General features: G+C 38.1%; 1 protein-coding gene across 3 annotated transcripts; it reads right to left on the bottom strand.

Moving 5' to 3' along the window:
• On the bottom strand, positions 1–22,429 carry SF3B1 (splicing factor 3b subunit 1). 3 transcript variants are annotated; one of them, XM_032189762.1, is made up of 25 exons: positions 22,355–22,429; positions 17,324–17,490; positions 15,998–16,099; positions 15,231–15,345; positions 13,337–13,416; positions 11,685–11,852; positions 11,266–11,500; positions 10,286–10,498; positions 9,773–9,894; positions 8,888–9,085; positions 8,695–8,796; positions 7,766–7,945; positions 7,252–7,338; positions 6,835–7,105; positions 6,410–6,555; positions 6,176–6,322; positions 5,887–6,012; positions 5,090–5,311; positions 4,674–4,856; positions 4,470–4,581; positions 4,258–4,378; positions 3,640–3,771; positions 2,444–2,716; positions 1,742–1,958; positions 1–478 (listed from the first exon to the last, which is right to left on the bottom strand). In XM_032189762.1, exons 1-25 carry the CDS (start codon positions 22,380–22,382, stop codon positions 320–322), a joined length of 3,906 nt encoding a protein of 1,301 aa, XP_032045653.1. In that variant the 5' UTR covers positions 22,383–22,429; the 3' UTR covers positions 1–319. The 3 variants fall into 3 exon arrangements, with proteins under 3 accessions (XP_032045653.1, XP_032045654.1, XP_032045655.1); XM_032189763.1 differs by lacking the exons at positions 15,231–15,345; positions 15,998–16,099; positions 17,324–17,490; positions 22,355–22,429 and adding an exon at positions 13,733–15,217; XM_032189764.1 differs by lacking the exons at positions 1–478; positions 1,742–1,958; positions 2,444–2,716; ... (16 more) ...; positions 11,685–11,852; positions 13,337–13,416 and adding an exon at positions 13,734–15,040.
• Positions 22,430–23,868: the final 1,439 nt, after the last annotated feature.

Below are 23,868 nucleotides of genomic sequence, written 5' to 3'. Positions count from 1 at the left end.
TTTTTTATACACAAATGTTTATTTCTCAAATAAACAACCCCTTTAAACACAAGGAATGGAATCTAAATCTTCATAAAGATGAATCCAAAATGAAATCCCTCCAGTACATTGTAATCACTGTTTTCTTGGTCACTACTGGCTTTAACTGTTTAACATCAAAAACAAGGACATATTTAAAAAATCATGCTACTGGATTCCTAGCTCTGCCTCTGACCAGCTCTATACTGATCTCCAATATTTTAAAATTGTACATCATCAAATCTGAAGCATTTAAGTGAAGAACAGCTGTGCATTAAACACAAACAACAGAACAAGAAGATTATAAGATGTAGTCAAGCTCATAACGAATATAGGTGTTCTTTTCATCATTATAGATTCTTGGATAATGTGCTATCAGAGCATCCTGTGATCCAATATAGATGGAATTATAAATCTTCCAATAGACATCTCTGACTTTCCGGGCAGGGTGAAACAAACCCTACAAAACAAAACAAAGTTTTATTAAAAGCTTAAGTTCTAAATGTATGTTATTAAATTTAACCAAGTTTTATACAATAAGCATTTGAAAAACACTGATAACAATTAACATCATTTATAATAAAGAAGGTGCAATAAGCGTTTCATTCCCAATGTTGTGACTATATAAACCAGCAAGTAGTAAGAAATTATTTTCTTATATCTGGAAGTGTTTTTTCCTCCTGCAGGGAGAAAATTCCACTAGATCTACCTCTACTTCTCCATTAAAAAAGGAATTAAAAGTCAGCTGCAGTGTATTCATTTGGAATTTAATCTTATCTTTAGCTCCATTACCTGTGATATGATTCTGTAGAGAGCATTACATAGAAATACAGGGGATAAATGATTCTTAAACATAACAAAATGAGCAGAATGTAGAACTTCCTTCTAGTGTTTTTACAAACTAAGAAAATACAAACAAAAAGAGCAAAAACTGCACCACACAAGAGACTTCTTATGGAACTTTCACCTTCCTACTGATGTCAGTATGTTTGTACTGAGGAACCTGCTTGAAAAAGCAGAGTTAAATCCTGTATCTACCAATTAATAAAATGCAGTCACACCATCTCTACGCTGATCTGCACTACGTTCATCCTTGCTTCTTATCTGTCGTGCATTTAAATTCTACACCCAACGCAGCAAGAACTGTTACGCACAAACACATTGAAAAGGATCCTTCAGATTTTACTTCCACATATTCACTTACAGAAGCTGGGCTAACTAGCACTGTTGTAATGGTATAAATTCTGTTCCAAGCACTGTTTCCTAGTGCTTTGTGTGTCTGCGGTTTTAAATTACTTACTATTTTACTTGGCTAGCAGGAAATAATGTTGATTTAATATCAATCCTATCCTCTGTTACTAATCTCACTTGTGTTTTCCTAACTTTTCAGACTACGTATTTATTCCCCATTCATTATATAGCGTCCTCAAGCTTGCATGCTTCCACTTTTACAAGTTTTTTAGTCAATTTATATTCTGTTACTTATTTCTATGCAAGTTCTTCAATATAATCAGTTATCTCACTACACAAAAGTCAGTGTCTACTTCATGTTGCCATTATCAAAGTCGTTGGTACAGGATGCTGTATTTAGATACTTTAAAGAGATGAGAAGCTAGACTGTTTTCCTTTGCTGGAAGTCTCCCTGAGCTGACTTTTTGTCTTCTGAAATGAAGGCTGTCTGACAACTGCTGTCTTTGCTATCCCAACATACATTAGGACATACCTGTAAACAATACTGCAACATTCTGCACGGACCGATAGCAACTCTGAGGCCCTCCAGAGCTCCCATAACCGCCTGAATGACGTGTGGGGAGGTTTCAAACACATTAGGCCATACGTAATTTAGCAAATGATTAAGAGAATCTTCGCAGCCAAACCCATAGACACCGAGAGACATGTGCTGCACCACGGCACTGGCTGTTTGCCTGTGTACAAGATCCCTGGAAAGAAAATAATGGTCTTTTAATAAATTATACTTAGAAACAATGCAATTGGACACAAGCATCATGTTTCTTTTCACTAACTCTACTTTGAAAGCAGTAATATATGCTTTTAACCCACATCTATTGGCAGTAAGAGGCACAGTAACCAAAAATCAGTTAATTTAATAAAGACAATTTTCTGACAAAATATTATGTTATAATCCCACGGAGGTACTAAAAATAGAAATGATCAGAAGCTGTTTGAATATAGCAAGTTCTGTCCCACTTAAGATGCTTATATCATTTTAATCTTCAAAAGCATTAGAAAAATAGAAGTATATAATCTGAATTCTTTGCAGACAATGGGTCCCAAATTATGCTGGTCACTTTGATCAAAAAAGCTAACAAGGACAATGTGCATATTTGTGTTTGTTAAGACCCAGCTATATGCTGAACACATGACTACGGCTAACTGTACCACAGACAGAAAGAAGCGTACTCACCTGTCCATTAAAGCATCTTCAAGCAATGGTGTAACAGCATAAATGTAATCTTTCCCCATCTCTCCAATGTATTCAAACAGGAAAGAAAGAGATTTTAACACACCATTCTGGACATTCAGTTCTGGAACTCTGTATTCATTCATGAGTGCAGGCAGCACTGTGAAAGGGGAGCATGTTTCAGCTACAATAGCAATTGCTACTGTAGTACATACTCTGTTCTGTCTTTCCTGTACTTTCAAGTTATTTAGCAGTGTAGCCAATACATCATGAGGTCTGGAAGAGATAATACGCATGTCCGTGTCAATAAATTCACTGAGGACTTGGGAAGTTAGCTGAGGTTGAAACAGAATACTGTGGAAGAACATGGCTTAGCCTTTCTTCAAAGAATTAAAATAACTGGGAAACACCATAAGCCATGAAACTTTGAAACAGCTCAACTGAATGCAAGACCTTGTGTTTTTCATAGCCAACTTTTTTTTTTTTTTTTTTTTTTAAACAACTTTCCCTAGTCTTAGCTTTTGTTCTGCCTCTGGTTAGTTTGCAAACAAACAGGGAGATATGATTAGCCTCCCCACTATTACTCTGATCGAACAGGCAATTACAAACATGTACACAATTATTAACACATTTGGAATTAACACATGTTAATTCCAAATAAGACTTCGACAGAGATAGGCAATTGGGTGTAGAAAAGCCCAGTTATATCATTACTTGGTAAACTTGCTCTGTTTAAATCAGCAATTGCTCATTCATTTGAGACTATGCATAAAAATGGGAATTGCACTTCCTTCTACAATTTGCTGACTTGTTATACCACCTTAGCGTCAAAAGATCCTTTGTAAATCAAGGAATCGTCAACTTAAGAGAAATAAGGGTGTTTAAAGGAGAGTTTATGAAAGCATACAGAGGGTCTGAATGAGTATCACACCATCAAAACTTGAGGAGACAAAGGGCTCTTAGTACCAAATTATACTCTAACCTTGCTAGCCTACAAAAACTACAGTAAGTTCAAAAATACAGGACCATGTGCTAATAAAGAATATGTTTACATTCTCCTACTAAATGACTAAAACTGAAGTGTACACATTTAACATGTTAGAAGAAAAGAAGTTCAAGTATTTCTTACCAGTAAAATTCAATCATAGCTATGTTAGGCAATTTTGTGTAGAATTGGATAAAGCATTAGACTAACTCACCCAATAGCTTTCGCAATATAACCAAAGGTGTTTACTGTGGCTCTTCGAATAGCTTTCTTGTGAGCTTTTAATAATTCAAGCAGTTCAAAGCAGATCCTCATCCATTCTCTTGCAGAAACATATTCTGCACCTCTGAAAGAGAGTAAAGCGAGTTACCTCTTCTGTGATGTTAGAAGTTTTAAAATAAAATCTCAAACTGCAGCACCTATTCATTCACTATCAACACAGGGACACTATTTAAAGAATTTACTTAAAGAAAGAACCCCTTAACATCAGACCTTCTGTACTGTACCACACCTTCACTGATTAACAGCTCACACAGAATGCACGCAACACAGTAAGTTTTAAATTTGAAGACACAGACAATACACTCCTTACAAAATGTTTATAGATAATATGATTACATGCAATTACAATACATTCAATAGATCATATGCAAAATATTTTATCTTAAGCATTATGCACAGCTTTCAAAATAAAATTTAATAAATATCAAGAGATGAAAAAAAAACAAAACAAGCAAACAAAAAAAATAGATGCCAGGCCTGATATTCAAGTTTAGCTTTTGCTACAGTAATTGCTTCCACAGAAGATCAATTTTATTAGTAGCCAGCTTACCGATCTGCAATTCGCCCAACAAGATCAATACAATTCTCCTGTACTTTCTCATGTCTGTTCTTCAAAATAGGCGTAAGCCGTGGCAGCAGATCTTTGATAGGTGGTGTCATCTTGTGCATACCTATCCAAATCCAAAGAAACATATTAAATTTTGCACTGCCTTTACATTTCACTCTTGAATAGGCACATAATCAATAAATACACAAACATACCTATAACATTCACAATAGCTTTAAGTGCTCCAAGTATGCTGCCCAATACTTCAGGATATTCTTCACCCAGGTACTCATACAACACAACTCCCAAATGTCCCATCAGTTTTTCCTACAACCAAGTAAAGAGATTTAAGAGATTGTTTCTATCCTTCTCATTAGTATGACATCCTATAGCAAATTTGATACAAGTCAGTACAATACCTCTTGACAAGTCTTCATGACAACTGCAGTACGAGAGATCAGGTCAGCAGCCTGCTGCCGAACTTTAGCCGATTTGTTGTTCAAACGCCACAAAACAGTACCACAGATCTGTGGCAAGTAGGGCTTAACTCTTTTGCCTAGAGCATTAACCACTGTGCCAAAACCATTCAGCATCACAGAATCCTGGGTTTTAAAACAACAAAGGAAAATTAGGTCAAAGCCACTATTGTATTTTCATTACATCTGCCTTCATCTAAAATTATTATTAAAATGCTAACATTCTAGATCTAATATCTGGATTCCATCAATTAGAGCACTATACAAGGGTTAAAAAATAGCTTACAAACATACATTTCCCTGTAACTAACAGTAAGCTACCTTCCAATAAAGTCAAGCAAATACTAAATACCCCTTACCTCTGTGGTCTGTTCTTGAAAGGCATACAAGATACCATCAATAAGTTGTTCTTCCAGTTTATGATCAATGTCTGCTGCACCCAGATTTCCCATTATCTTCTCAATTGTTTCCATGACCATTTTTCTGTACTGCTCAGCCTCATCTTTCAGATCATCCACAATTCTAGAAATAATTTCAGCTGCTCCAACTTTATTTGCCAGCTCCACTGTTGTATCAACCAACTGAAATACACCAAGGGTAAGTGAGGAAACATTGTTAAAATCTATTTTCTAAATATTGACAATAAATTTCCCTTGTCTGAAGAGGAGAAACAGCACTATGCTGATTTCCGATTTCATTTCAGTAGAAATCTTTTTCAGTAAGAAGTTACGAGTGGTAAATTCGAAATAGGTTCCATCTAGGAAAACAGTAAAAATGCATCAGTACACACACAAAAAAATGATGCACCTGTATAGCTACTGTAGCCTTGCTACCATTATTGAAAAAAGAGGAATCCTAAGCTCACCCTAAGACTGACAATGTTTTCTTTAAGCTCACTATAAACAACTGTTTTCACCTTCTGAAATCATCCAACAACAAAAAAGGTGAATTTAGAACTGATGTAGATTCATATTCACAGAAGAGAAATGCCTGGTAGTCTCTTAACAGTCTATGAACCTTCAAGCTGTGCACCTTCTAAACCACTATTCCAAACACATTTCCATCACAGGACATACAAGACATAGAAGAAAGCATTTACACTGAATGAACACCCTAACATGAGCTCTGTTTTACTGTAATTTTCCAAATAAAATACCTGTCTGTAATTTCTCCTGTCCAATGCCATTCTGTGCTGCCAAAAGTGTTTGAAAAATGGTGGCAGGATCTCTGTTTTAATGTAGTTTGCTTCAACACCATCCGTACCACAACACTGCTTGACCACCTGGCAGGAAATAAAACACAACAATTTTAATTCTGTGTAGGGTTTGTGGTGTTTTGGTTTTATTTTAAAGAAAAGAATGAATATACATATTCCGTGTCAATGCTAAGCATTCAGAGTTGATCATCTTGCACTGTCTGTGTATGAACAATTAATTCTGATGTACCTTCAATACAATTTTTTTCATCTCTTCATCAGGAGACTGGAACTCTCTGATAAGAATTAGCATGACTTCTCTGGTGTAATAGTTCGCGTACTCAGCATCCATAAGTGGGATCAGATAACCAATAGCCTTCAAAAAGGCAGCCAAACCCTATTTAAGAGAAGAAATATCTCCAATGAGTTACAAAAGACACGCACTCATTTCAATTCAAACTAAAAGGAAGTATTTTAGACATACCTTTCCTCTGTGCTGACGTATACCCTTCCATAAAGGCTTCAGAACAGAATCAAATGACTCAATACCATAGGGAGTAGCTGCCTCAGCCAAGGCAGCGATAGCCAAAGCACTGATGGTACGAACTTTCTGCTGCTCATCCACAAGACCTGTAAAACAGTAGTGTTGAGGACCACTTCTCGTGCCTTAAACTCAGAATGATACAAATACATAAACAGTAAAAAAGAAACTTATTTTTAGGAAAACTAAACCACTATTCCTCTTTCAGAGGCACCTGAATTATTTACCAGTGTCAAAAGAACATACAAAACAAGGCCCTTAATATCCTTTTGCCTCACCATAACACAAAAGACAAATTCCAAAGACCAAAAAAAAAAAAAAAAAAAAAAAAAATAAAAAAAAACTTAGCCAGGGAAGGCAGAACTTACCATGTTCAATAATTTCAACCAAGCTTCTGAGATGAGGCAAGATAGCACAACCCATAAGAATAGCAATTTGCTGCACAATCTTGATGCCAGTATGCCTAGCCTGCCAGGACTTTTTGCTTTTACAGACAGCTTTCAAGAACGGTAACAGAGAAGGAATGCCCAAAGCAGAGGCAACAACAGCAAAGGCTCGAGCTGTTGTGTTTCGGACGTATTCATCCATATTATCAATATCAGGACGCATCGTAGAGATCATCGTTGCCAAACCAGCAGCCTGAAAGAAAAACATACAGGACACATGGATTGTATTTATTAGCAGCACAGTTAATTTTTCTGCCATGACTCTATATAAGCTCTATCTAAGTGTATATAAGCTAACTCCCCAACTCACAATCTCACTGAAGAAAGCAACTTTATTACCTTTGCCAAGTTTGAAATAATTTCTCTGCCTTCCACTCTGGCATAATAGTCTTCATCAATCAGCAGTGGTTCAATGACAACAAGGATCTGAAAAAATAAAAAAAACATTACCATTTATGAATGCATTAAGGAGAATTTCTGGTCCTAATACGAAAATGAAGATTCCATGAAACTGAGATAATTCCATGGATCCAACCTTTAAGCTCTATGAGGACCAGAAAAAAAAAGTTACACTTCACAGCTGTCTCTTGAAGAACCTGGCCTACAGATGCAACCTAGATCATGTAAAATCCTCCCCCTCCCTCCCCAGCTGTGCATTTATCATTTTAACATTTTGCGTCCTTAGTAATGCAAAGCCCACACTGGGATGACATTACATGAGATTTTGAAATTCATCTGAAGAAATATGTAGGTTTATAAAAGACAGTTTTCTGCTATGCAAACAGACCCTACATTTCTCCCAGCAGTGATCAAAAAGAACTAATCAAAGATGAAATAGCAAACTTCCACAGACCTTGTGTACATATGGTCGGACCAAGTCATCCAGTTTGTAGAGAATTCTGTCTATGACTTTGACAAGCAAGTGACGCTCCTGATCTTCAAGTGTTGGTGACATCAGCAGAGGCAGAATCTGGTTAAACAACGGTCCTGCTCCAAATTCCCGAGCTTTATCAGTTATTTGTCGCAAAGCAGCCTAAAAAATAAAAAAAAAATTCAAGCAGCCTGTCAGTTAAACTATACTAACAAAGCAAGTAGACATTAGCAAGTTAAAATGTAATCTATTGTAACCACAGGTTGCAAAATACTTCTTCCTACCACTGCTAAACTTTTTCAAATGATTTTATGTTGCATCTGTTTTTACATAAATGGGTCAAGAAAAACATCCAGATTTTCTCTCTGATGTGCAGTTTTTATGAAAAGCATGATCCTGGTCTAATAAGATACAAAAATAGTACCACCTGAAAATTCTTTTACACAGCACTTCCTTGCACACATGCAGCTTGGTGCGTAGGTCATTTAGATTACAACTGTGCAGAAAATACAGCTAATTTATTACATGCTGCGCAGGCCAGAAACTTGAGTAAGAGCTACACTGCCAATTTAACAAGCAAAATCCAGAAAATTACACAGGCCTGTAATGAAAAAGCACTTTAAAACTGGCTTCTTGTAATTCCAAAATATTCTATAAGCCATCATACGATATTTAGTTACAGACATTACCATACAAAGAGCATACAAAAAACAAGTACATAGAAGGACAAAAAAATCTGTACTTGCATAGAGGGAGAAAGCACTAAAAAGCTCTCCAAATTTACAAGATGTTTTTTAAGAGAATCCCATGGACTGCAGAAGTAACAACAGTAGTCTGAAACTGAGTGTGAAAATAAATGCATATTTTTGAAAAATTGGAGTGGTAAGAATACATCTGATAATTAATCTTACCTTTCTCATGGGAGGTGTGCCATTCTTTATTTTCAGAAGTAATTTCATTATCTTCCTCTCCTTCTGTTCTTCAGGACTCAGAGTTGACTCATCAACATCAACCTACAAATAAATCCAGACAAATTAATAGGCATTGCTACAAGTTCAAAAAAGATCAGGCAACTTTAATCAGCATAAAAGAAATCACATTTACCAGAAGTTTATCAAAGTATTGGATATCATCTGGTTTTAGGAAAGGAAGATTGCCAGATGGCTGGTCATTGACGCTCTTCATAGTGCGGTCTTCGGTCTGCATGTGGAATCCAGTCATACCACCCAAAGGCGTTGGAGTTGCTGTAAGCTTACGGGCTGGAGTGCGAATGGGTACATAACCAGCTGGTGGGGGAAGAACCTACCAAAGGAGGAATGAAATACGTTAAAAAACGCATCACAACACAAACCTAAAGGAGAATCTCCACAGCCTGCAAGGCTGAGAATTTTTTGTACCACAGCAGATACAAGGGGAGGAACGAATCAAGTGCAAAGCACATAAAAACAGAACATACGGGTTTAGTCATTTGTAGATCTGTGTGTTGTTGCATATGTCAGATTTAATATCCAGCAATATAAACAAATTGAGAATGATAGTTCCTATTTGTGCTTATTGTGTGTTGACAATTATTTCAGAAGAAAACACATTGCATTAAGGAGAGCCTGGATAATAAACCCAAACTCTCTTCACAGAAGTATTTTTAAAAAAGCACTTCAGTATTTATATCAACATAATTTATTTGCCAGCTTAGAATTCATAACTCTCCTTTGTCTTACCATATCTGGGCTTCATTTCTGACTTTAACAAGCACTCCTACCATTGAGAAGCAGAATACGAACTGGCCTTTCAAACCAAAAAGTTTCTCCCTTTCTAATAGATTTATAGTAAACAAGCTACTGAACCCATCAAATGTCTACATGAAGTAATCACTACTTAGTGTGAAATATTCTATGTATTGGACAACTTGTTTAAAAAGAAAAAAAAAACACATCCTCTGGCAGAATAAAAAACACTATGGTCTGCTGTATTTTACTTTAGATGAATTACCTTATATCCTTCTGGGAACATAGCGTCCAATTCCTCATCAGAAAGTGGTCTGTTTCTCTCATCAATTTCCCTCTCCCAACGCCAAGCCTGCAGCTGTTCAGGAGTCATGCTCATGATATGACCTATAGTCAAATTAGAAAAGGAGGATTTAAGAAAACTTGCGTATGCAGAAGATATGTTTACTTAACCTTTTAGGTGTTCTCTTGAGCCAAAGCTCCTGCAGAACTTCAAGACTGTAGCCAGTTAAGACATTAAACTTTTATAGACTTTTATCAGTGTCTTCACCAATTAGATTGAACACGAACACACCCATAACTTGAGCCTTGATTACCCTACAGAAACAATTAGCTGTGGGCTTTTAAAAAAGTAAACTGGTAAACTGAGCATATGCTGACTGCTTTTACACCAGCAGAAGAGCATGTTAGGCAAAAGACTGTTTCAAAACACGACATAAAGGTAAATGCTTCATTTTCATGTAAAGAAGTGAAGTCTTAGGGAATGAACTGGGCTCACCTGGTGTCGGAGTTGCCATGTTCATAGCTGGTGTACCAATGGGTGTTTTGCCAGGTGTCAGAACAGGAGTGCTGCCACCCATCTGGCTAGCAGGTGTTTCATCCCATCGTGACTTTCTTTTACTTGCTCCTGGGGTTGGTGTCTCACCAATGGAATCACCACCTCTATCTGTACGAGGAGTCTCAGCCCATCCACTGCCATGTCCCGGAGTATCTAAAATAAAACAAAATGTTTTTTGAAGAAAGCTGGACAGCATATGTTCCAACTATAGTGAAAATAGAATTGGATATTGATAATGTCCGTATATCTACATGAATCAACAATTATGAAATAAACAAAAACAGTAGAAAAGTTCAGATTTTTTTCAGTGAATACTGAGAAGTCATTACAAAAAAAAAAAGGATTTCATTTTATGAAAAAGTATCTCATGTTCTCATTGAATCTTAGCAAAAATAAAATACTAAAAGAAGACAAAAAACTCAAGATGTTCTAGATAATAAAAGTACTCTACACACACACTTGATAAACCATTTAAGTGGTGTTTCACTGTTCTCTGGCATGTGAGCATCATTTAAATTAAGGCAGAGGAGAAAAATGCTTCCAAATCTCACTTCAATGTTAAAGATTTCAACAAAAATTCAACAGTTCAGAAACCACACACAAAATTGTATCACAAAAACAATTCCATGTAAGCTACTTTATTATGTCCTAAGGACTCACTAAAATCTCAACTTGCAGCAGTCACTACCAAAAAATTGTGATAGATTTTTTGAACAGAGCTACTTTCACAGATTTGTGCTAAGGTGTTAGACAGAATCCAATGCTACAAATTCAAACAAAAACATCTCTTCACATCAGCCACAAGATGTCAGAATGTATTTATTTCTTGCCTGCCTTTTGTTTCTACTGTTTGTGTAGGCTGGAAAATTCCAGTACCATTAGTCATTCAAAACTTCTTAAGACTGCTTTGCCATAAATACCTCTTTCTGTTTTAGGTGTTTCATCCCATCGATTTTTACGTGCGCTGGAAGTGGCACCTCCATGGCCTGGTGTTGCATGACCAGGTGTGTCCCGTCCAGGTGTTGCAGCCCCTGCTGGTGTATGACTGGGAGTAGGATCCCATATTTTTGAGCCCGGGGTGGCACCAGGAGTTTCGCTACCCTTTGCACGGCCTGGGGTTTCATCCCAGCGCAGAGATGGTGTATGTCCAGGAGTCTACACAAGACAAAAGCAAAAGTATTTCTCTCTCATTCTGTATACAGTCAGAGACTAACTTTTTTCTTTTCTGTGTGCACATGCATGCATATATTTGTTGGCAGAGTAAGAAACTTATAAATTCAAGAGCACTAGCATTAATAAGGTCTTCTATAGATAAACTGATGAACACGTGGATTATTACCTCTGCTTGATCCCAACTGGATAATTTTTTTGGTGTAGCACCAGGGGTCTGATCAGCTGTCTGATCCCAACGCCGCTTGCGTTTTGAAGGTGGCTGAGATGAGGCTCCATTGACGACTTTAAGCTCTCCAGCTTTAGCTTTTTCAGCTAGCTGCTGCCTAATTTCCCTCTATTCAAGGACACAAAAAGACAAACAGGTTTCTTAAGGATTCTACGGACCAGACATTAAGAAAAGATCTTTCAGTTGCATCGGGTATCTTTTCATGGTATTTTTGAAGTTTTGCCCAAACAACGTGCAATCAGCCACTTTGATTTAATTTTAGTATCTTTTCAGATTATTCTATGCTGACGTTGTTGTGTGTTTGGAAGGGCTGTTTTAAAATTAATTTATTATAAAATCCCATATTATAGCAGGAAAAAATGCATTGAGAATTTTTTTTTAAGGTGCTACCAATTTCTGTCTCTCATATGCATGACGTAAAATCATTACTGGTCTGTTTCAAATGAGTTCCTTGTTAATAAATTATTAAAGAGAAATGAATTGGAAAATGTTAATTTGTTATACCCTGTGACATTAAAAAAACATCAAATTCTCATTTAAAATTCTGAAATAACATTGTTAAAACAGCACTCTGACACAGACTAGTTTTCACTTATCAGTGAGAAAACAGAGAAACATTATCAAAATGATATACTATTTCCTCATTTAATGTCTATCAACTAGGTTAAATTAATATACAACTACAGACTTCACTGGAACTGTAAGATCTTGCTCCAGTTAATAATAATGGTGCTGTAGGTATTATACATGGATTTTTATTGTATTACAACCTTATTTTTAAATATTAAAATGAATTTCTAAAAGCCATGAATCAAGCATGCATTTTACTTATTTTCCCTTTGATAAAACTAAGTATTTAGTTTTTTAGTTTTAACACTAGTGACAGGACCCGCGGGAACGGGGTTAAGCTGAGGCAGGGGAAATTTAGGCTGGACGTCAGGAGGGGGTTCTTCACAGAGAGGGTGGTCGCACACTGGAACAGGCTCCCCAGGGAAGTGGTCACTGCACCGAGCCTGTCTGAATTTAAGAAAAGATTGGACTGTGAACTTAGGCACATGGTCTGAACTTTTGGGTAGACCTGTGCGGTGTCAAGAGTTGGACTTGATGATCCTTAAGGGTCCCTTCCAACTCAGGATATTCTATGATTCTATGATATTTCCCTTTGTTAAAACTAAACGTTAACCTCACAGCAGTTCTTGGTACTGCAACATCTGTCATAATAAGGAAAGACTTTTAAAACCTCCCTCGATTCTCTTTACATACAGCTCACAAGAAGAAATCTGACACTGAACACCCTCAACGACTATCAGTTTTTGTGTCTCCTCCCGTGCGAGGAAATAAACAAGTCCAAGTGGTATAAAAAAATTATACTGAGACTATTTCTCCCTCTACTCTCTAGGTATTATACAGAACACATATTTTCCAGTCTTTAAGGTCAACTGGACTTCCAAAATGTGAAAGACAGGATTCTCTGAAAAAAAAAAAGACTTAAGTCAAGAAAAAGGCAACAGAACGTTCCCACTGTTCGTTTTGTCATTTCAAAGGCCATAAAATGAAACCAAGTCCAAATGCAAATCCCTCTCCACACACACCTCTTCTTTTGTTAAATGCTGTTCACGCATGACATCCATGTATGTTCTGGCATTCATTTTAGGATCTGGTGTCTTCCCTCCTGCAGAAGAGAACAGCAACAGGAATGGAGCACAATGAGTACAGGATAAGCAGAAACTAATGAATTTTTCTACTGTCCTGCTCTAATTTTATATTATTCCATGATCATTTAATTTTACTTTTTGATTGAAATTTTTAAAAATTACTTGTATCTTACGTTTATTCAGTTTGCTGATCAATTTAACCTGTTTGAACACAAACATATCTACTGCAGTTTCAAACAAATATTTTAAAGCAGATATATATGATAAAATGACAACACAGTTAAGAGTCTTCAGAAGTGATGGGTTCCTGGGTTGCTAATCCGGAATACGTACACTTTCGTGCCTTTGTCTCCATCAGCAGTTCTGACTTCAAGCAGCAGAATAGAAGCCTAGAAAATTATCTCTTTACCATTAGTAACACTTTGGAAATATATTTATATTCAAAACATTACCTTGTGTAAGCTGTTAAATCCTAGTTGTTATCTGACTATAAATAACTATTGCATACCTCAATAATGTTTAAAATGTTTTATCACAAAGACCCATTTATAAGTTTGACAAATCTGGACACACCTCCCAGATCTTCCAATGTCATATTGTAAAAGGGCTTCATTTCAAAAAAGATCCCAAAAAACTCTTTGATGTCACTTTCCCCCTCTTCTCTTCTCAAAGTACAATTGCGATTGGGATCGGAATGTAATACAGTACATATACCACCACAATGATACTCACAGGTAATGGGATTGTATACCATATGTTGTTTTATGCTGTATATCTTGAGTTAAGATATCTTTTAAACACTTTACAAGAAGCCCAGCTTTGTAAAAATTAAGACTTGTCAAGAAAAACACTATTCTTTAAGAAGAATGTGCAGATTTGCTATACAAGTGGTATAGCATTACAATTTAGGAAAAAAATAAAATTCTTAAACATTTCTATGCTGAAGATCATTGCCCAATTGGCTGTGTCATTCTGACACTAGCTTTGATAGGACTTTCCTTTGGAATACTTTTTCACCATAATCTACACAGGATGTGTTGAACTGCACCCTTAAGAATGCAGACAGGACTGGCATATAGCAGTACTGCTGTAGGAAAGAAATTAAGGACAGTTAGTATGGGCCTGTGAATTCTGACAATACATGTTTATATCAATTACAATTAAGCAAGTAAAATAATTAATATCCCTACTAATTCATGCAGGCTGAAACTCTAATTTGTAAAACCTGCAAAACAGCTGCTAATTTTAAGCCAACAGGCACCTTATTTCCACACGTGAAACTCACTCACCTGAGACCCACTAAACCCCTTTTCCTGACTTGCATTCTAAAATTATCAGAACAGACTTGAACTATTAATAGTATCCAAGTCTTATAATATGCTTTTGTTTCTTTTAGCTGTACCACCTAAGTTTACATAAGATGGTAAGAATTAGGTGCTCTATTATGAGAACTAGTATTTCAAAAGCATAACCCTGTAAATCTATGACTTGGAATGAAAACTTTCAAGGTACCGAAAGACTTTGAGCACTCATTACACAAGTTGTTCAAGTATAATGCATAACCCAAAACGAAATGAAAAGATAAACCTTTAACCCTTTGTGTTTCTATGGCAATGGCTCATTATTTTCTTGTCCTTCTACCTGGAAAGAAAACTTGTATTATAAAGATGAAGAATATGGTATCTAGGTTTTCAACCCAATCTCTACAAAAAGGGGATGTTTAAAAACAAAACTAGGTAGGCTTATAAGCATGCCAAAAGAAATCAAAGGGCTAAAGACAGTTTAAGACAACAAATATCATCGAGGGTATAGAAAAGTCAAAACAAATTACCATCTGCAAAAGGATCAAGACGCTCAGGGGAAATTATCATCATCCGCCTGTGCTTTTTGTACTCATCTTCCCGATCTGCAATCTTTTGCGGACGGTGTTCTGCAAAAGGATCATACTAAAACCAGAAAAAAGCTGGTTAGTCACACAGGAAGAACATGAAAGATGTCTGGTTACCATTAGCCTGTACTCAGTATTACTAATTTATTTTAAATCACAACTAAGTAGGAATGTCAAAATATTAGACAACTATAAATTTTACTTCTGTAACCGTAATTTTCTCTTTTTTTAAACACAAGATTTGTGATCAACTAACTTCTGAAACAAATTTACTTTAAGCAGCATATTCATTTGCTTCCAAAGCATTTCATGCTGTAAGCCTTTCCTCTGCTTTTTGTGGAAGACCTAACACAAGTTCATATGTTTTTAAGTTTCAAGGAAAAATAACTTAGGAATATAAAACCTAAGTCATTACATTTTCTTCACAAAAATAGAAGTGTAACAGACATTAAGATATTCCTGTTATTTTCATTTTTAAATTGTCTAATCTACACTTTTTTAATGGTTTAGTGTATATGCATACCATCTTTAAGTGCAGAAATACCAATTTTTACCATCCTGTGTGTAAAGCCGAGGCAAGCTTATAGCAAAATTAAAATAGCATAATGCTTCATAGACATCCTGTACTTCCAGAAGACAAGACCTGGTGTCAAAACACTAATACTTCTCTTAAGACCTAAAACAGTATTTTATTGTGCCTTAAGATGTACCTGTTCAGTTGACTGTGGGATGTCATTAAGCAATGCCACTGGAGCATGGTATCCTGGCTTCTTCTGGCCAAGCAAGCTTGTAGAAGGGTAGTCATCATCATCCTGTCAGCAGAAAGATGTGGCAAATTTATCACATTGATACTGGATTAAGATAATGTCAAATTAATATACTGCAGTTACAGATGAGATGAAAACGGACAAGTAGAATACTCCAAATCTTAGCAATCCTTTTCATACAGCTTATTGTGTAATTCCCTCAAAACAACTGCTTAGCCAGATGACATTTTAGGGATTTGGATATGTTTATCTTCTTCCCTACAAGACTCAGTAAACATGCTACATTTACTCAAAAATGCTATCTTCACTAGTTTTACAAAAAGTATTTCAGATCAGCACTATTGATGTAATTTTCTATTGTTATGGAAAAAATAGTGCACACCATTTTTTTCTTAAAATCCAGACAAATATAAAACAAAATTTCAGTTAATAGCCCTAAAAAAACCACTTCAGAATCAGGAAGAGAGTCAGAAATATATTATAGTACTGTTAATTTAGTTATTGCCATTGTGGTTGAGAAAGTTAAAAGTATTCAGAATGTGCAAGATCCTTCTGCTATTTTGTCATACCAATAGCCAATTTCTGTGCTTTAATTTACAGCAATCCAAAAGAAAAATTGCTCTTAAAACTATGGTTTCAGTGAAATGCTGCAGTGGAAATTTAATTAAAGAATTCCTAGAAGTCTTCAAATGGCAAACACTACACAACAAGAATGTTCTTTCATCCCCTTAAAAATGTAATTTAATCAGTGTAATACATAGGTGCTTGTATGTATTTAATGTCATAATCATAGTTTGCTCCTGAAACTGAGGTCATGTGTTTAACATTAAAAATAAACATAATGTTATTGCTGGGATACATTAGAAAAACAAAACAATGGAAAAAGACAATTCAAAAAGTGCTGAAAATTAATATTTCTATCGCATTTCAAAATAGTCACTTAAACTTTTTGAGCCAAGTTTTATTAGATTTTTTCATCTTGGCAGCAATGACAGAACAAAGTTAACTATTCTAGTAACTGCTAAAATACTAATTAAGTACCAGACCACAACTTTTTGGCTTCTGCTTGGAGCTACATGACATCCAAAGCACATTTCATTAAGTACAAGCCAGACTTAGACCTGATGAAGTTCCAGGCTAAGAGATGTTTTGCCCAGTACGGCTTTAACAAAAATACCTGCTTTTGCTTCAGTAACTGCTATTAAAAATTACCCCAAATAAACACCAGAATACTTAACATCCATTCCTTAAATAAGTAAAATCACTTACATCTTCCAATTCTGTTGCTGCAATAGAAGTTACATATCCAGCAAACCTGCTGTCACTGCCACCATAGATTTCTTGGTCATAATATCCTGTGGAATCAAGGCCTACTCCTTGTGCTTCATCAAGAGCAGGCTTTTTTCCTTGAATTTCTCGAATTTGTGCTTCAATATCTAGGATTAAAAACACCAAAAGTCTTAGGTCTTTTTACACACAGATATACCAAATGCAATACTCATGTCACTACATACACCAAACGGAGTTTATCCACCCAATTCTGAAGACCATCTCTAAATAAATAAGAAAACATCTATCATACAAAGCTATAAAATCACAATGTATGTAAAGCAGATTTTCCTCAAGTTGTAACATTATCCAGCACTGACTGTATCTGCTGTACAGCCTGAAGCAAACCGTTCAAACCCGCAAGGATTATTAACATCCCATCTTCCAAAAGAGATAGCAGAGAAGGTAATTTACAGCAGTAATATTTCTCAACACTACATCAACAAAATGCTTTCTCAATTAACCTAATTCTCTAATTAAAAACGCTTTTTCAAACAGTACAAATAAGAGCTCTGCCACTCTTAATGTACACTGACACTAATCAACTCTAGTGGCAGTCTTTGACCATAGAAATTTGGTACTTTCAGAAACAACATTACCCTGGTAACCCCAAAAAACAAGGAAGCAAATTTAACCATGCTTTCCTCCTACCTGTTGTAAGGCAACAAGAAAATAAGTTACGGTACTTCAACTGTCTTCAACAATTGTAATCTGGACATAGGTTTATTAGGGAACACGCAACCCCATAAAACAATTACTGTTTCCATTTGTACTTGATTCAATAGATTTATGAAGACAATTATCTATAAAATATTAATTTATGTAGACCAAACAATTATTTTCTCTGCCAAAAGAGTTGCGCTTCTTTGGTAAAAAAAAATAAATAAATAATAGTAACAAGAATCATGCTTGAGCAGGAGGACTGGAGTAGATTATCTCAAAAAAAAAAAAAAAAAATCCCTTCCAACCTCAATGTTTCTGTTATTCACTCTTTCCCTATCTGAAGTAGCATTGCCTCTTAAATTATTTTTGTATATTGGCAAATTTCCCTAAGTTATTTACTATTGTTGCTCATTTCCCTTTTTCAGTATTAATAAATTTCGTAAGGTTTTTCCATTAAGATATCTTGCAAAAGGTGCTATACTAAAACATCTGCTAACAAACCTGGGAAAAATTAAGATAAGAACAATTTTAAAAATGAAATAAATATAATATCATTCCTAACCCAAAATATTAAACCTCAGACCAGTAAACATAATTGAGGGAATTTTTTATTTTTTTTTTTATTATTTTTTTTACTTATTGAAAGATGGCAGTGCAGAATTGCTTATTTTACAAGTAAACTGCCAACTCTGTAAACCTCAAGACATGATTTAAAGGCTGGGTTCTTTTCTTCTCACAAACAGCACTCAAGGGCAAATTGGGCATACAATATAAATGCCTGCTTGGTACAGATGTAACCGAATGCACAGCTTTGCTTGAAAAAAGTCTTTAACTATGAGTAAGAATACAAGGATTAAGAGCCTGCAGGACTGGCAGATAGAAACACTGAGTTCACAACAGTGAAGTTGGCAGAAAACCTGAAATTCCTGCAGTGATCTAACAGGAAAAGAAATAAGCAGAAGTATTTTTCTAAAGTCCAAAGTGCCATGCACAGAAGATACGTAGAGTGGAATATGACAGCAGCTGGCAGGGAGAACCTCGCTCCAGCCACTTACAGGCTCCCAGCAAAGTTCTGCAGACACACAGCACACAGTAACCTCAACAGTCACCTGTGTTACAGAAACCCACAGTACCTGCCAAGCCCACAACTCCTGAGAGGCTGGAGCCTGACAAAAGCCCTACACTGCTGGCCAGGACCACCTGCTGAATCCTGCCCATACTTACATTCAACTCCTCATAAAATCTCACATACCATAGGGGATTCCTGGTAGTCCAGGACGGAGACATGTTGCTCCCAAGTATTACATTTCTGGAGAATACCAGAAGAAACTACTAATGCTGAATTAGGGATCCCAGGCTTGCTAACAGATGTCTCTCCTCACCCTCAGAGGCATACCACACACGTTCTGTTAACCGTCACCTAAGCATTATATTTTTGTGAAGTTGTCTTATTAGATGATCATGGAACTGAAACAACTCGAAGGAATACTTTTCTCACAGGTTTGTGAGGTGTTCCTGGCTGGTTGTTTCTTCCAAAGGACAGATCAAATTCCTGGTTCTGTCTGCAGCCTGCTGCAATGCAGCACTGGGGTGGAAGGGACTACCTGAACGACACTGCTAGCACCAAACACTCTTAGGCTACCACGGCATTCTTACTTCTAAAAAGCAGTTACTGGAACAACATGCTGCCTCTTCAGCAGTGCACGAAGGCCTGATTGCACAGCCATAGCTGTAACACGACTTCTTGCCTAAAATCCACTTCCTTGTCCATCCACTGAACCAGCCTGAGCATATAGCTCAGCCACCTGAAGTGCCAATAAATACCCTGCTGCGCAAGGTGGGCCACGGAGATTTGCCTGTCTCAGGGCTCCAGACATCTGCAGAGGCTGTTAGAACAGCCTAATGCCATGTGCTCTTATAATAATTGTATTACTATTATGAGTAACAATATAATAAGTAGCTATTATTTACTGAAGAGGGTACAGATCTGATTTTTTATTGGCTCCCTTTAAATTACAATAACTACAACTGTTTACACCCAAGGAACCTTCTTTTTTTTTCTTACATCAAAACCTGCTGGGTTATGTGTACCATAAAAAAGTCTGCATAGGGCCTGCAGGATTAGCACTCCCTACACACTTGGAGCCACCATTGTTTTCAATTAACTCAGTGAAGCCTATAAATGCTACTCTCTCCTTGAAGACAGCACCCATTCAGTGGGCCCCAAGCTCCCCTTAACCAGGTGTCTAGAGGTCTGCAAATGGTAGTAGCCTAATAGCAAGTTTGGAAAGCATCAAGTGTTTGGCTGGAAAAAAAGTCTATTTAGATTCTTTGATCTAACCGTTATTTTCTTGGGAAACCTCACACCCTATTTACCAAAGCATATAAATACAAAGAAAAAGAAAGAATAATGAAAAAGCTGAAAGTAACACTGTATAAAGCTAAATACTTGTTTGATGAATTAATCAACCAGGACCAAAACAGAAACATCACTTTGGTCAAAAGACAGAGAAACAATAAAGAGTAGGATTACAAAAAAGATAATAACCTACTGATTGCTCCTTTTCTGTATTTCATTATTTTCATATTAATATATTTTGGTATTTTAAAAGAAGCAACTTTAACATGCGATGTTGATTTCAAAAGTATCATAAACGTTGAAAATGCCTCAAAACAACATATTTGAATTAGAAGTCACTAAATACCTTGCTCACAGCCAAATCACAAGAGCCTCTCTCAAAACATGTATTCCATTCCCATACAAATTTGGTCCACTTAAAACATGTTCAGAGTGCAAGACACTACTCAGCATGAAAAAAGAAAGAAGACACTGTGCCAAAGTAGTATTTTACAGTGTACATAGTTTCTCTTTTCATGCCTTATCATATTTTTGCACATTTAACTTGTCCTATGCAGTCTTATTTCTAGCTACCTTAAAATTTTCCTACCCGTTAGGACCCTATGAGATGTTTGGAGGTTGTTGTTTGTTTGTTTGTTTTTTTCTGCAAGCAAGAAAAAAAAAAAAAGAGATGCAAATGAAAACCTACTGTTGACAGCATTCAAAACTCAAGTGCTTACTAAGACTTTCTAAGTAGCCAATTAAAACTAGTTTTCAGCGTAACAAAACAAGGAGTCTGCTTTAAGCTATGCAGCTGAAACAATCTGAAACTGTTTGAGATCTTTTTAAAGCTGTCTTAAATCAATCAACAAGTATTTAACAAGGAGCACAAAGATGTGAAAAATCTGCTAAAACAATTTAGTAACATGCAGCTCTTCGTCTGGAAGATCAGTCTGGAACTGAAAAAGAGGTCAGAACTCAGAAGTAAAAATAACCAAGCTGTTCAGATATTTCTGCATTGGGAAAAGGTATCACTATACGATTGTTGACAGATCTCCTCCTTTTTTTTTTTAAACTGCATATAACAAAAATGCTTAAAATGTGTTCTAATGCAACACTAACACGTTAGCATGTGCAACTGGAAGTGTGTAAATATTTTCATTTGGTTCAATTGACCATAGTTTGCTTTGTTCTACAAGTAATTTCAAAAAATAAATTATTTTATTATTAAAAGCTCTTTAATAGGAGAGACAGAACACTGTGATGGGAAATATTTGGTTAGTATTTTATAGTAACCTCATACATGTTATAGCATATAAACAAAAGACTAGAAATTCTAAAAAAATATCCTGGAATGCTAGAAAGAAACAACTTTGCTTAACCTTAAAAATGTGAAGGCACCTACTTAAGTATTTCTTTATCCATGAACTCCTATCAGGTGTGCAGTGCTAAAGACTGTATTAACCCGGCTTCCACAGGAGATGATACCTCTCCGTTATGGAAGTCGAACTCAGTGCCACCAAAGGCGGGTTTTGGTTAGGGAATTAAGGCCGCGGAGTCACAGAGAACACATCACGTGACCCAACGTACACAGAAACATGACGAAAAAAGAAAGGCAGAGCAGCAGAGGCAGAGCAGCAGGGCCGTTAAGGGAGCTGCTTCTGCTCGCTGTAAGGTACCCAAGCGCAGGCCCCGCGCGCTGCCCCACAAGGCGCCGATCCCCGTCGGGAGCTGCCCGCAGCCCCCCGGCCGCCCGCTCCCCTCAGGGCCGCTCGGCGCCGCGCAGGCTGCCCCGGGGAGCGGGAGGCGCCGCCATTACGCGCAGGGCCCGGCGCCGCGGGGGGAGCCCGCCCGGCCGCTGCCCGGCCCCGGAGCGGCGCCGGCCCCGGCTCAGCGGCGAGGAGAAGCGCGCTCCTGAGGCGGGGACGAGGAGAGAGGCGCCGCGGCAGCGCCCCCCGGGGGCTTTTTACCTTCGTGGGTCTTGGCGATCTTCGCCATTTTGTGCAGCGCCAACGACGCCGAGGCGGAACTGGGCCGGCCTCGCCGCTTCCGCTCCGGGGAGGGGGGAGGGAGAAGCAGTGCGCAGGCGCGGCAGCCGGCCGGGCCGCGGCCCGCGGGGCGCTGGTGCCTTGCGCGTGCGCGGTGGCGGCGGCGCGGAGCCGCCAGCCCGGCGGTTGGGCGGGGCCTGAGTCCCGCCCTTCCCGTGACGGACGGCCCCGCCGGCCAATGAGGGCGCGGCGGGAGGTGGTGGCGGCGGGTCGCGGGTGCGCGGTGGCCGCAGAGCGCCGCGCCCAGGGAGCGGGACGGGCGCTGCTCCGCGCTGCGCTCCGGAGGCTCTGCTCGGTAACCGCACGGTGCGAAGAGCCGTTGGCCTTACGCCTGCCTTCGCTCTGCAGCGTTTGGCCAGCAGAACGATTCAGCGTCTGTAATGCTGTGCCCCGCTACGGCCATGCCAATGTGACCGGCACCTGCGTGTGGCGGGGCAGGGGGTCTGGGGGCCTCCCCTCCCGCTGCCGGGCTGCATCCCTGGGGCGGTGCGCCCGTGGGCCGCAACAGGGGCAGCCCGGAGACGTGTGAGCGTGAGGCCTGCTGCCAGGATCTAATGCACGGAGCTATTTTAAGTGACCGTCACATGCTCGGGTTGGCCATGAAGATCAGCTCGCAGCAGCTTGCTCCTGGTGCTTCAGCCTGAGTGCCAGCGTAAGCCATGGGCAGCAGGACTGCATCTCGCTGCTTTTAAACGGAACCGAACTCGGGGTTTGCAATACAGGGGTGCACTTTAAAATATTAATTTTGTGTCTACCATTTCCCACACAAAAGGGAGCTCTGTGTTACAAGAGCGAACAGGAATTGGGTTGTGATGAAACACTGTAAAGTGAAATGAGAAAACTGCTGATTTATTTATTTTTTTTTATTTTCCCTAACAAATTCTGCCCTGGGTTCTTTAATTCGTGTCTGCCTCTCAAATTCCCTGAATCCCAATATACATTTGCTTCCGGAACAGTATCTCCATTACGTGGCTTCCACAAGACTTGATCAGGGTAACTTCGTGGTTTACCATTCCGATTTTGCCCATTGGAGTTCCGCTCCTCTTTCCCCACATGCACGTCTTCACGGAGATTACTATGCAGATTGGAACAGGATTGGATTTAAGAGCCCAGATGCTTTTCAGACTTAGGCTCGTAACCAAGGTACAGGCCTGTGCAGTCCTGCTTTATGTAACAGATTCAGGTCCAACTTCACAGCCAGCCCAAGCTATCAGTGTTGCCAAAAGAAGTATCCAGCCACGTGGCCCGTCCTTCCTTTACCCACTCTATTGTGCCAGTAGAAGTTTCTGGCACTTGTTCACTCAAGGCATCCATGCCTCTAGCTGCTCCCTTCTGCTGATCTTCCAAAAAGAAAGTATTATTTCTCCCATGTGGAATGCTATAAAGAATTGCACAGTGAACTGACATTTTGCAAAAAGCTGCAAAACTAGTCTAAA

Source organism: Aythya fuligula, chromosome 6 (genome assembly GCF_009819795.1).
Source record: "Aythya fuligula isolate bAytFul2 chromosome 6, bAytFul2.pri, whole genome shotgun sequence".
In the NCBI taxonomy this organism is placed as follows: domain Eukaryota; kingdom Metazoa; phylum Chordata; class Aves; order Anseriformes; family Anatidae; genus Aythya; species Aythya fuligula.
This window is presented reverse-complemented; position numbering and strand designations above follow the sequence as displayed.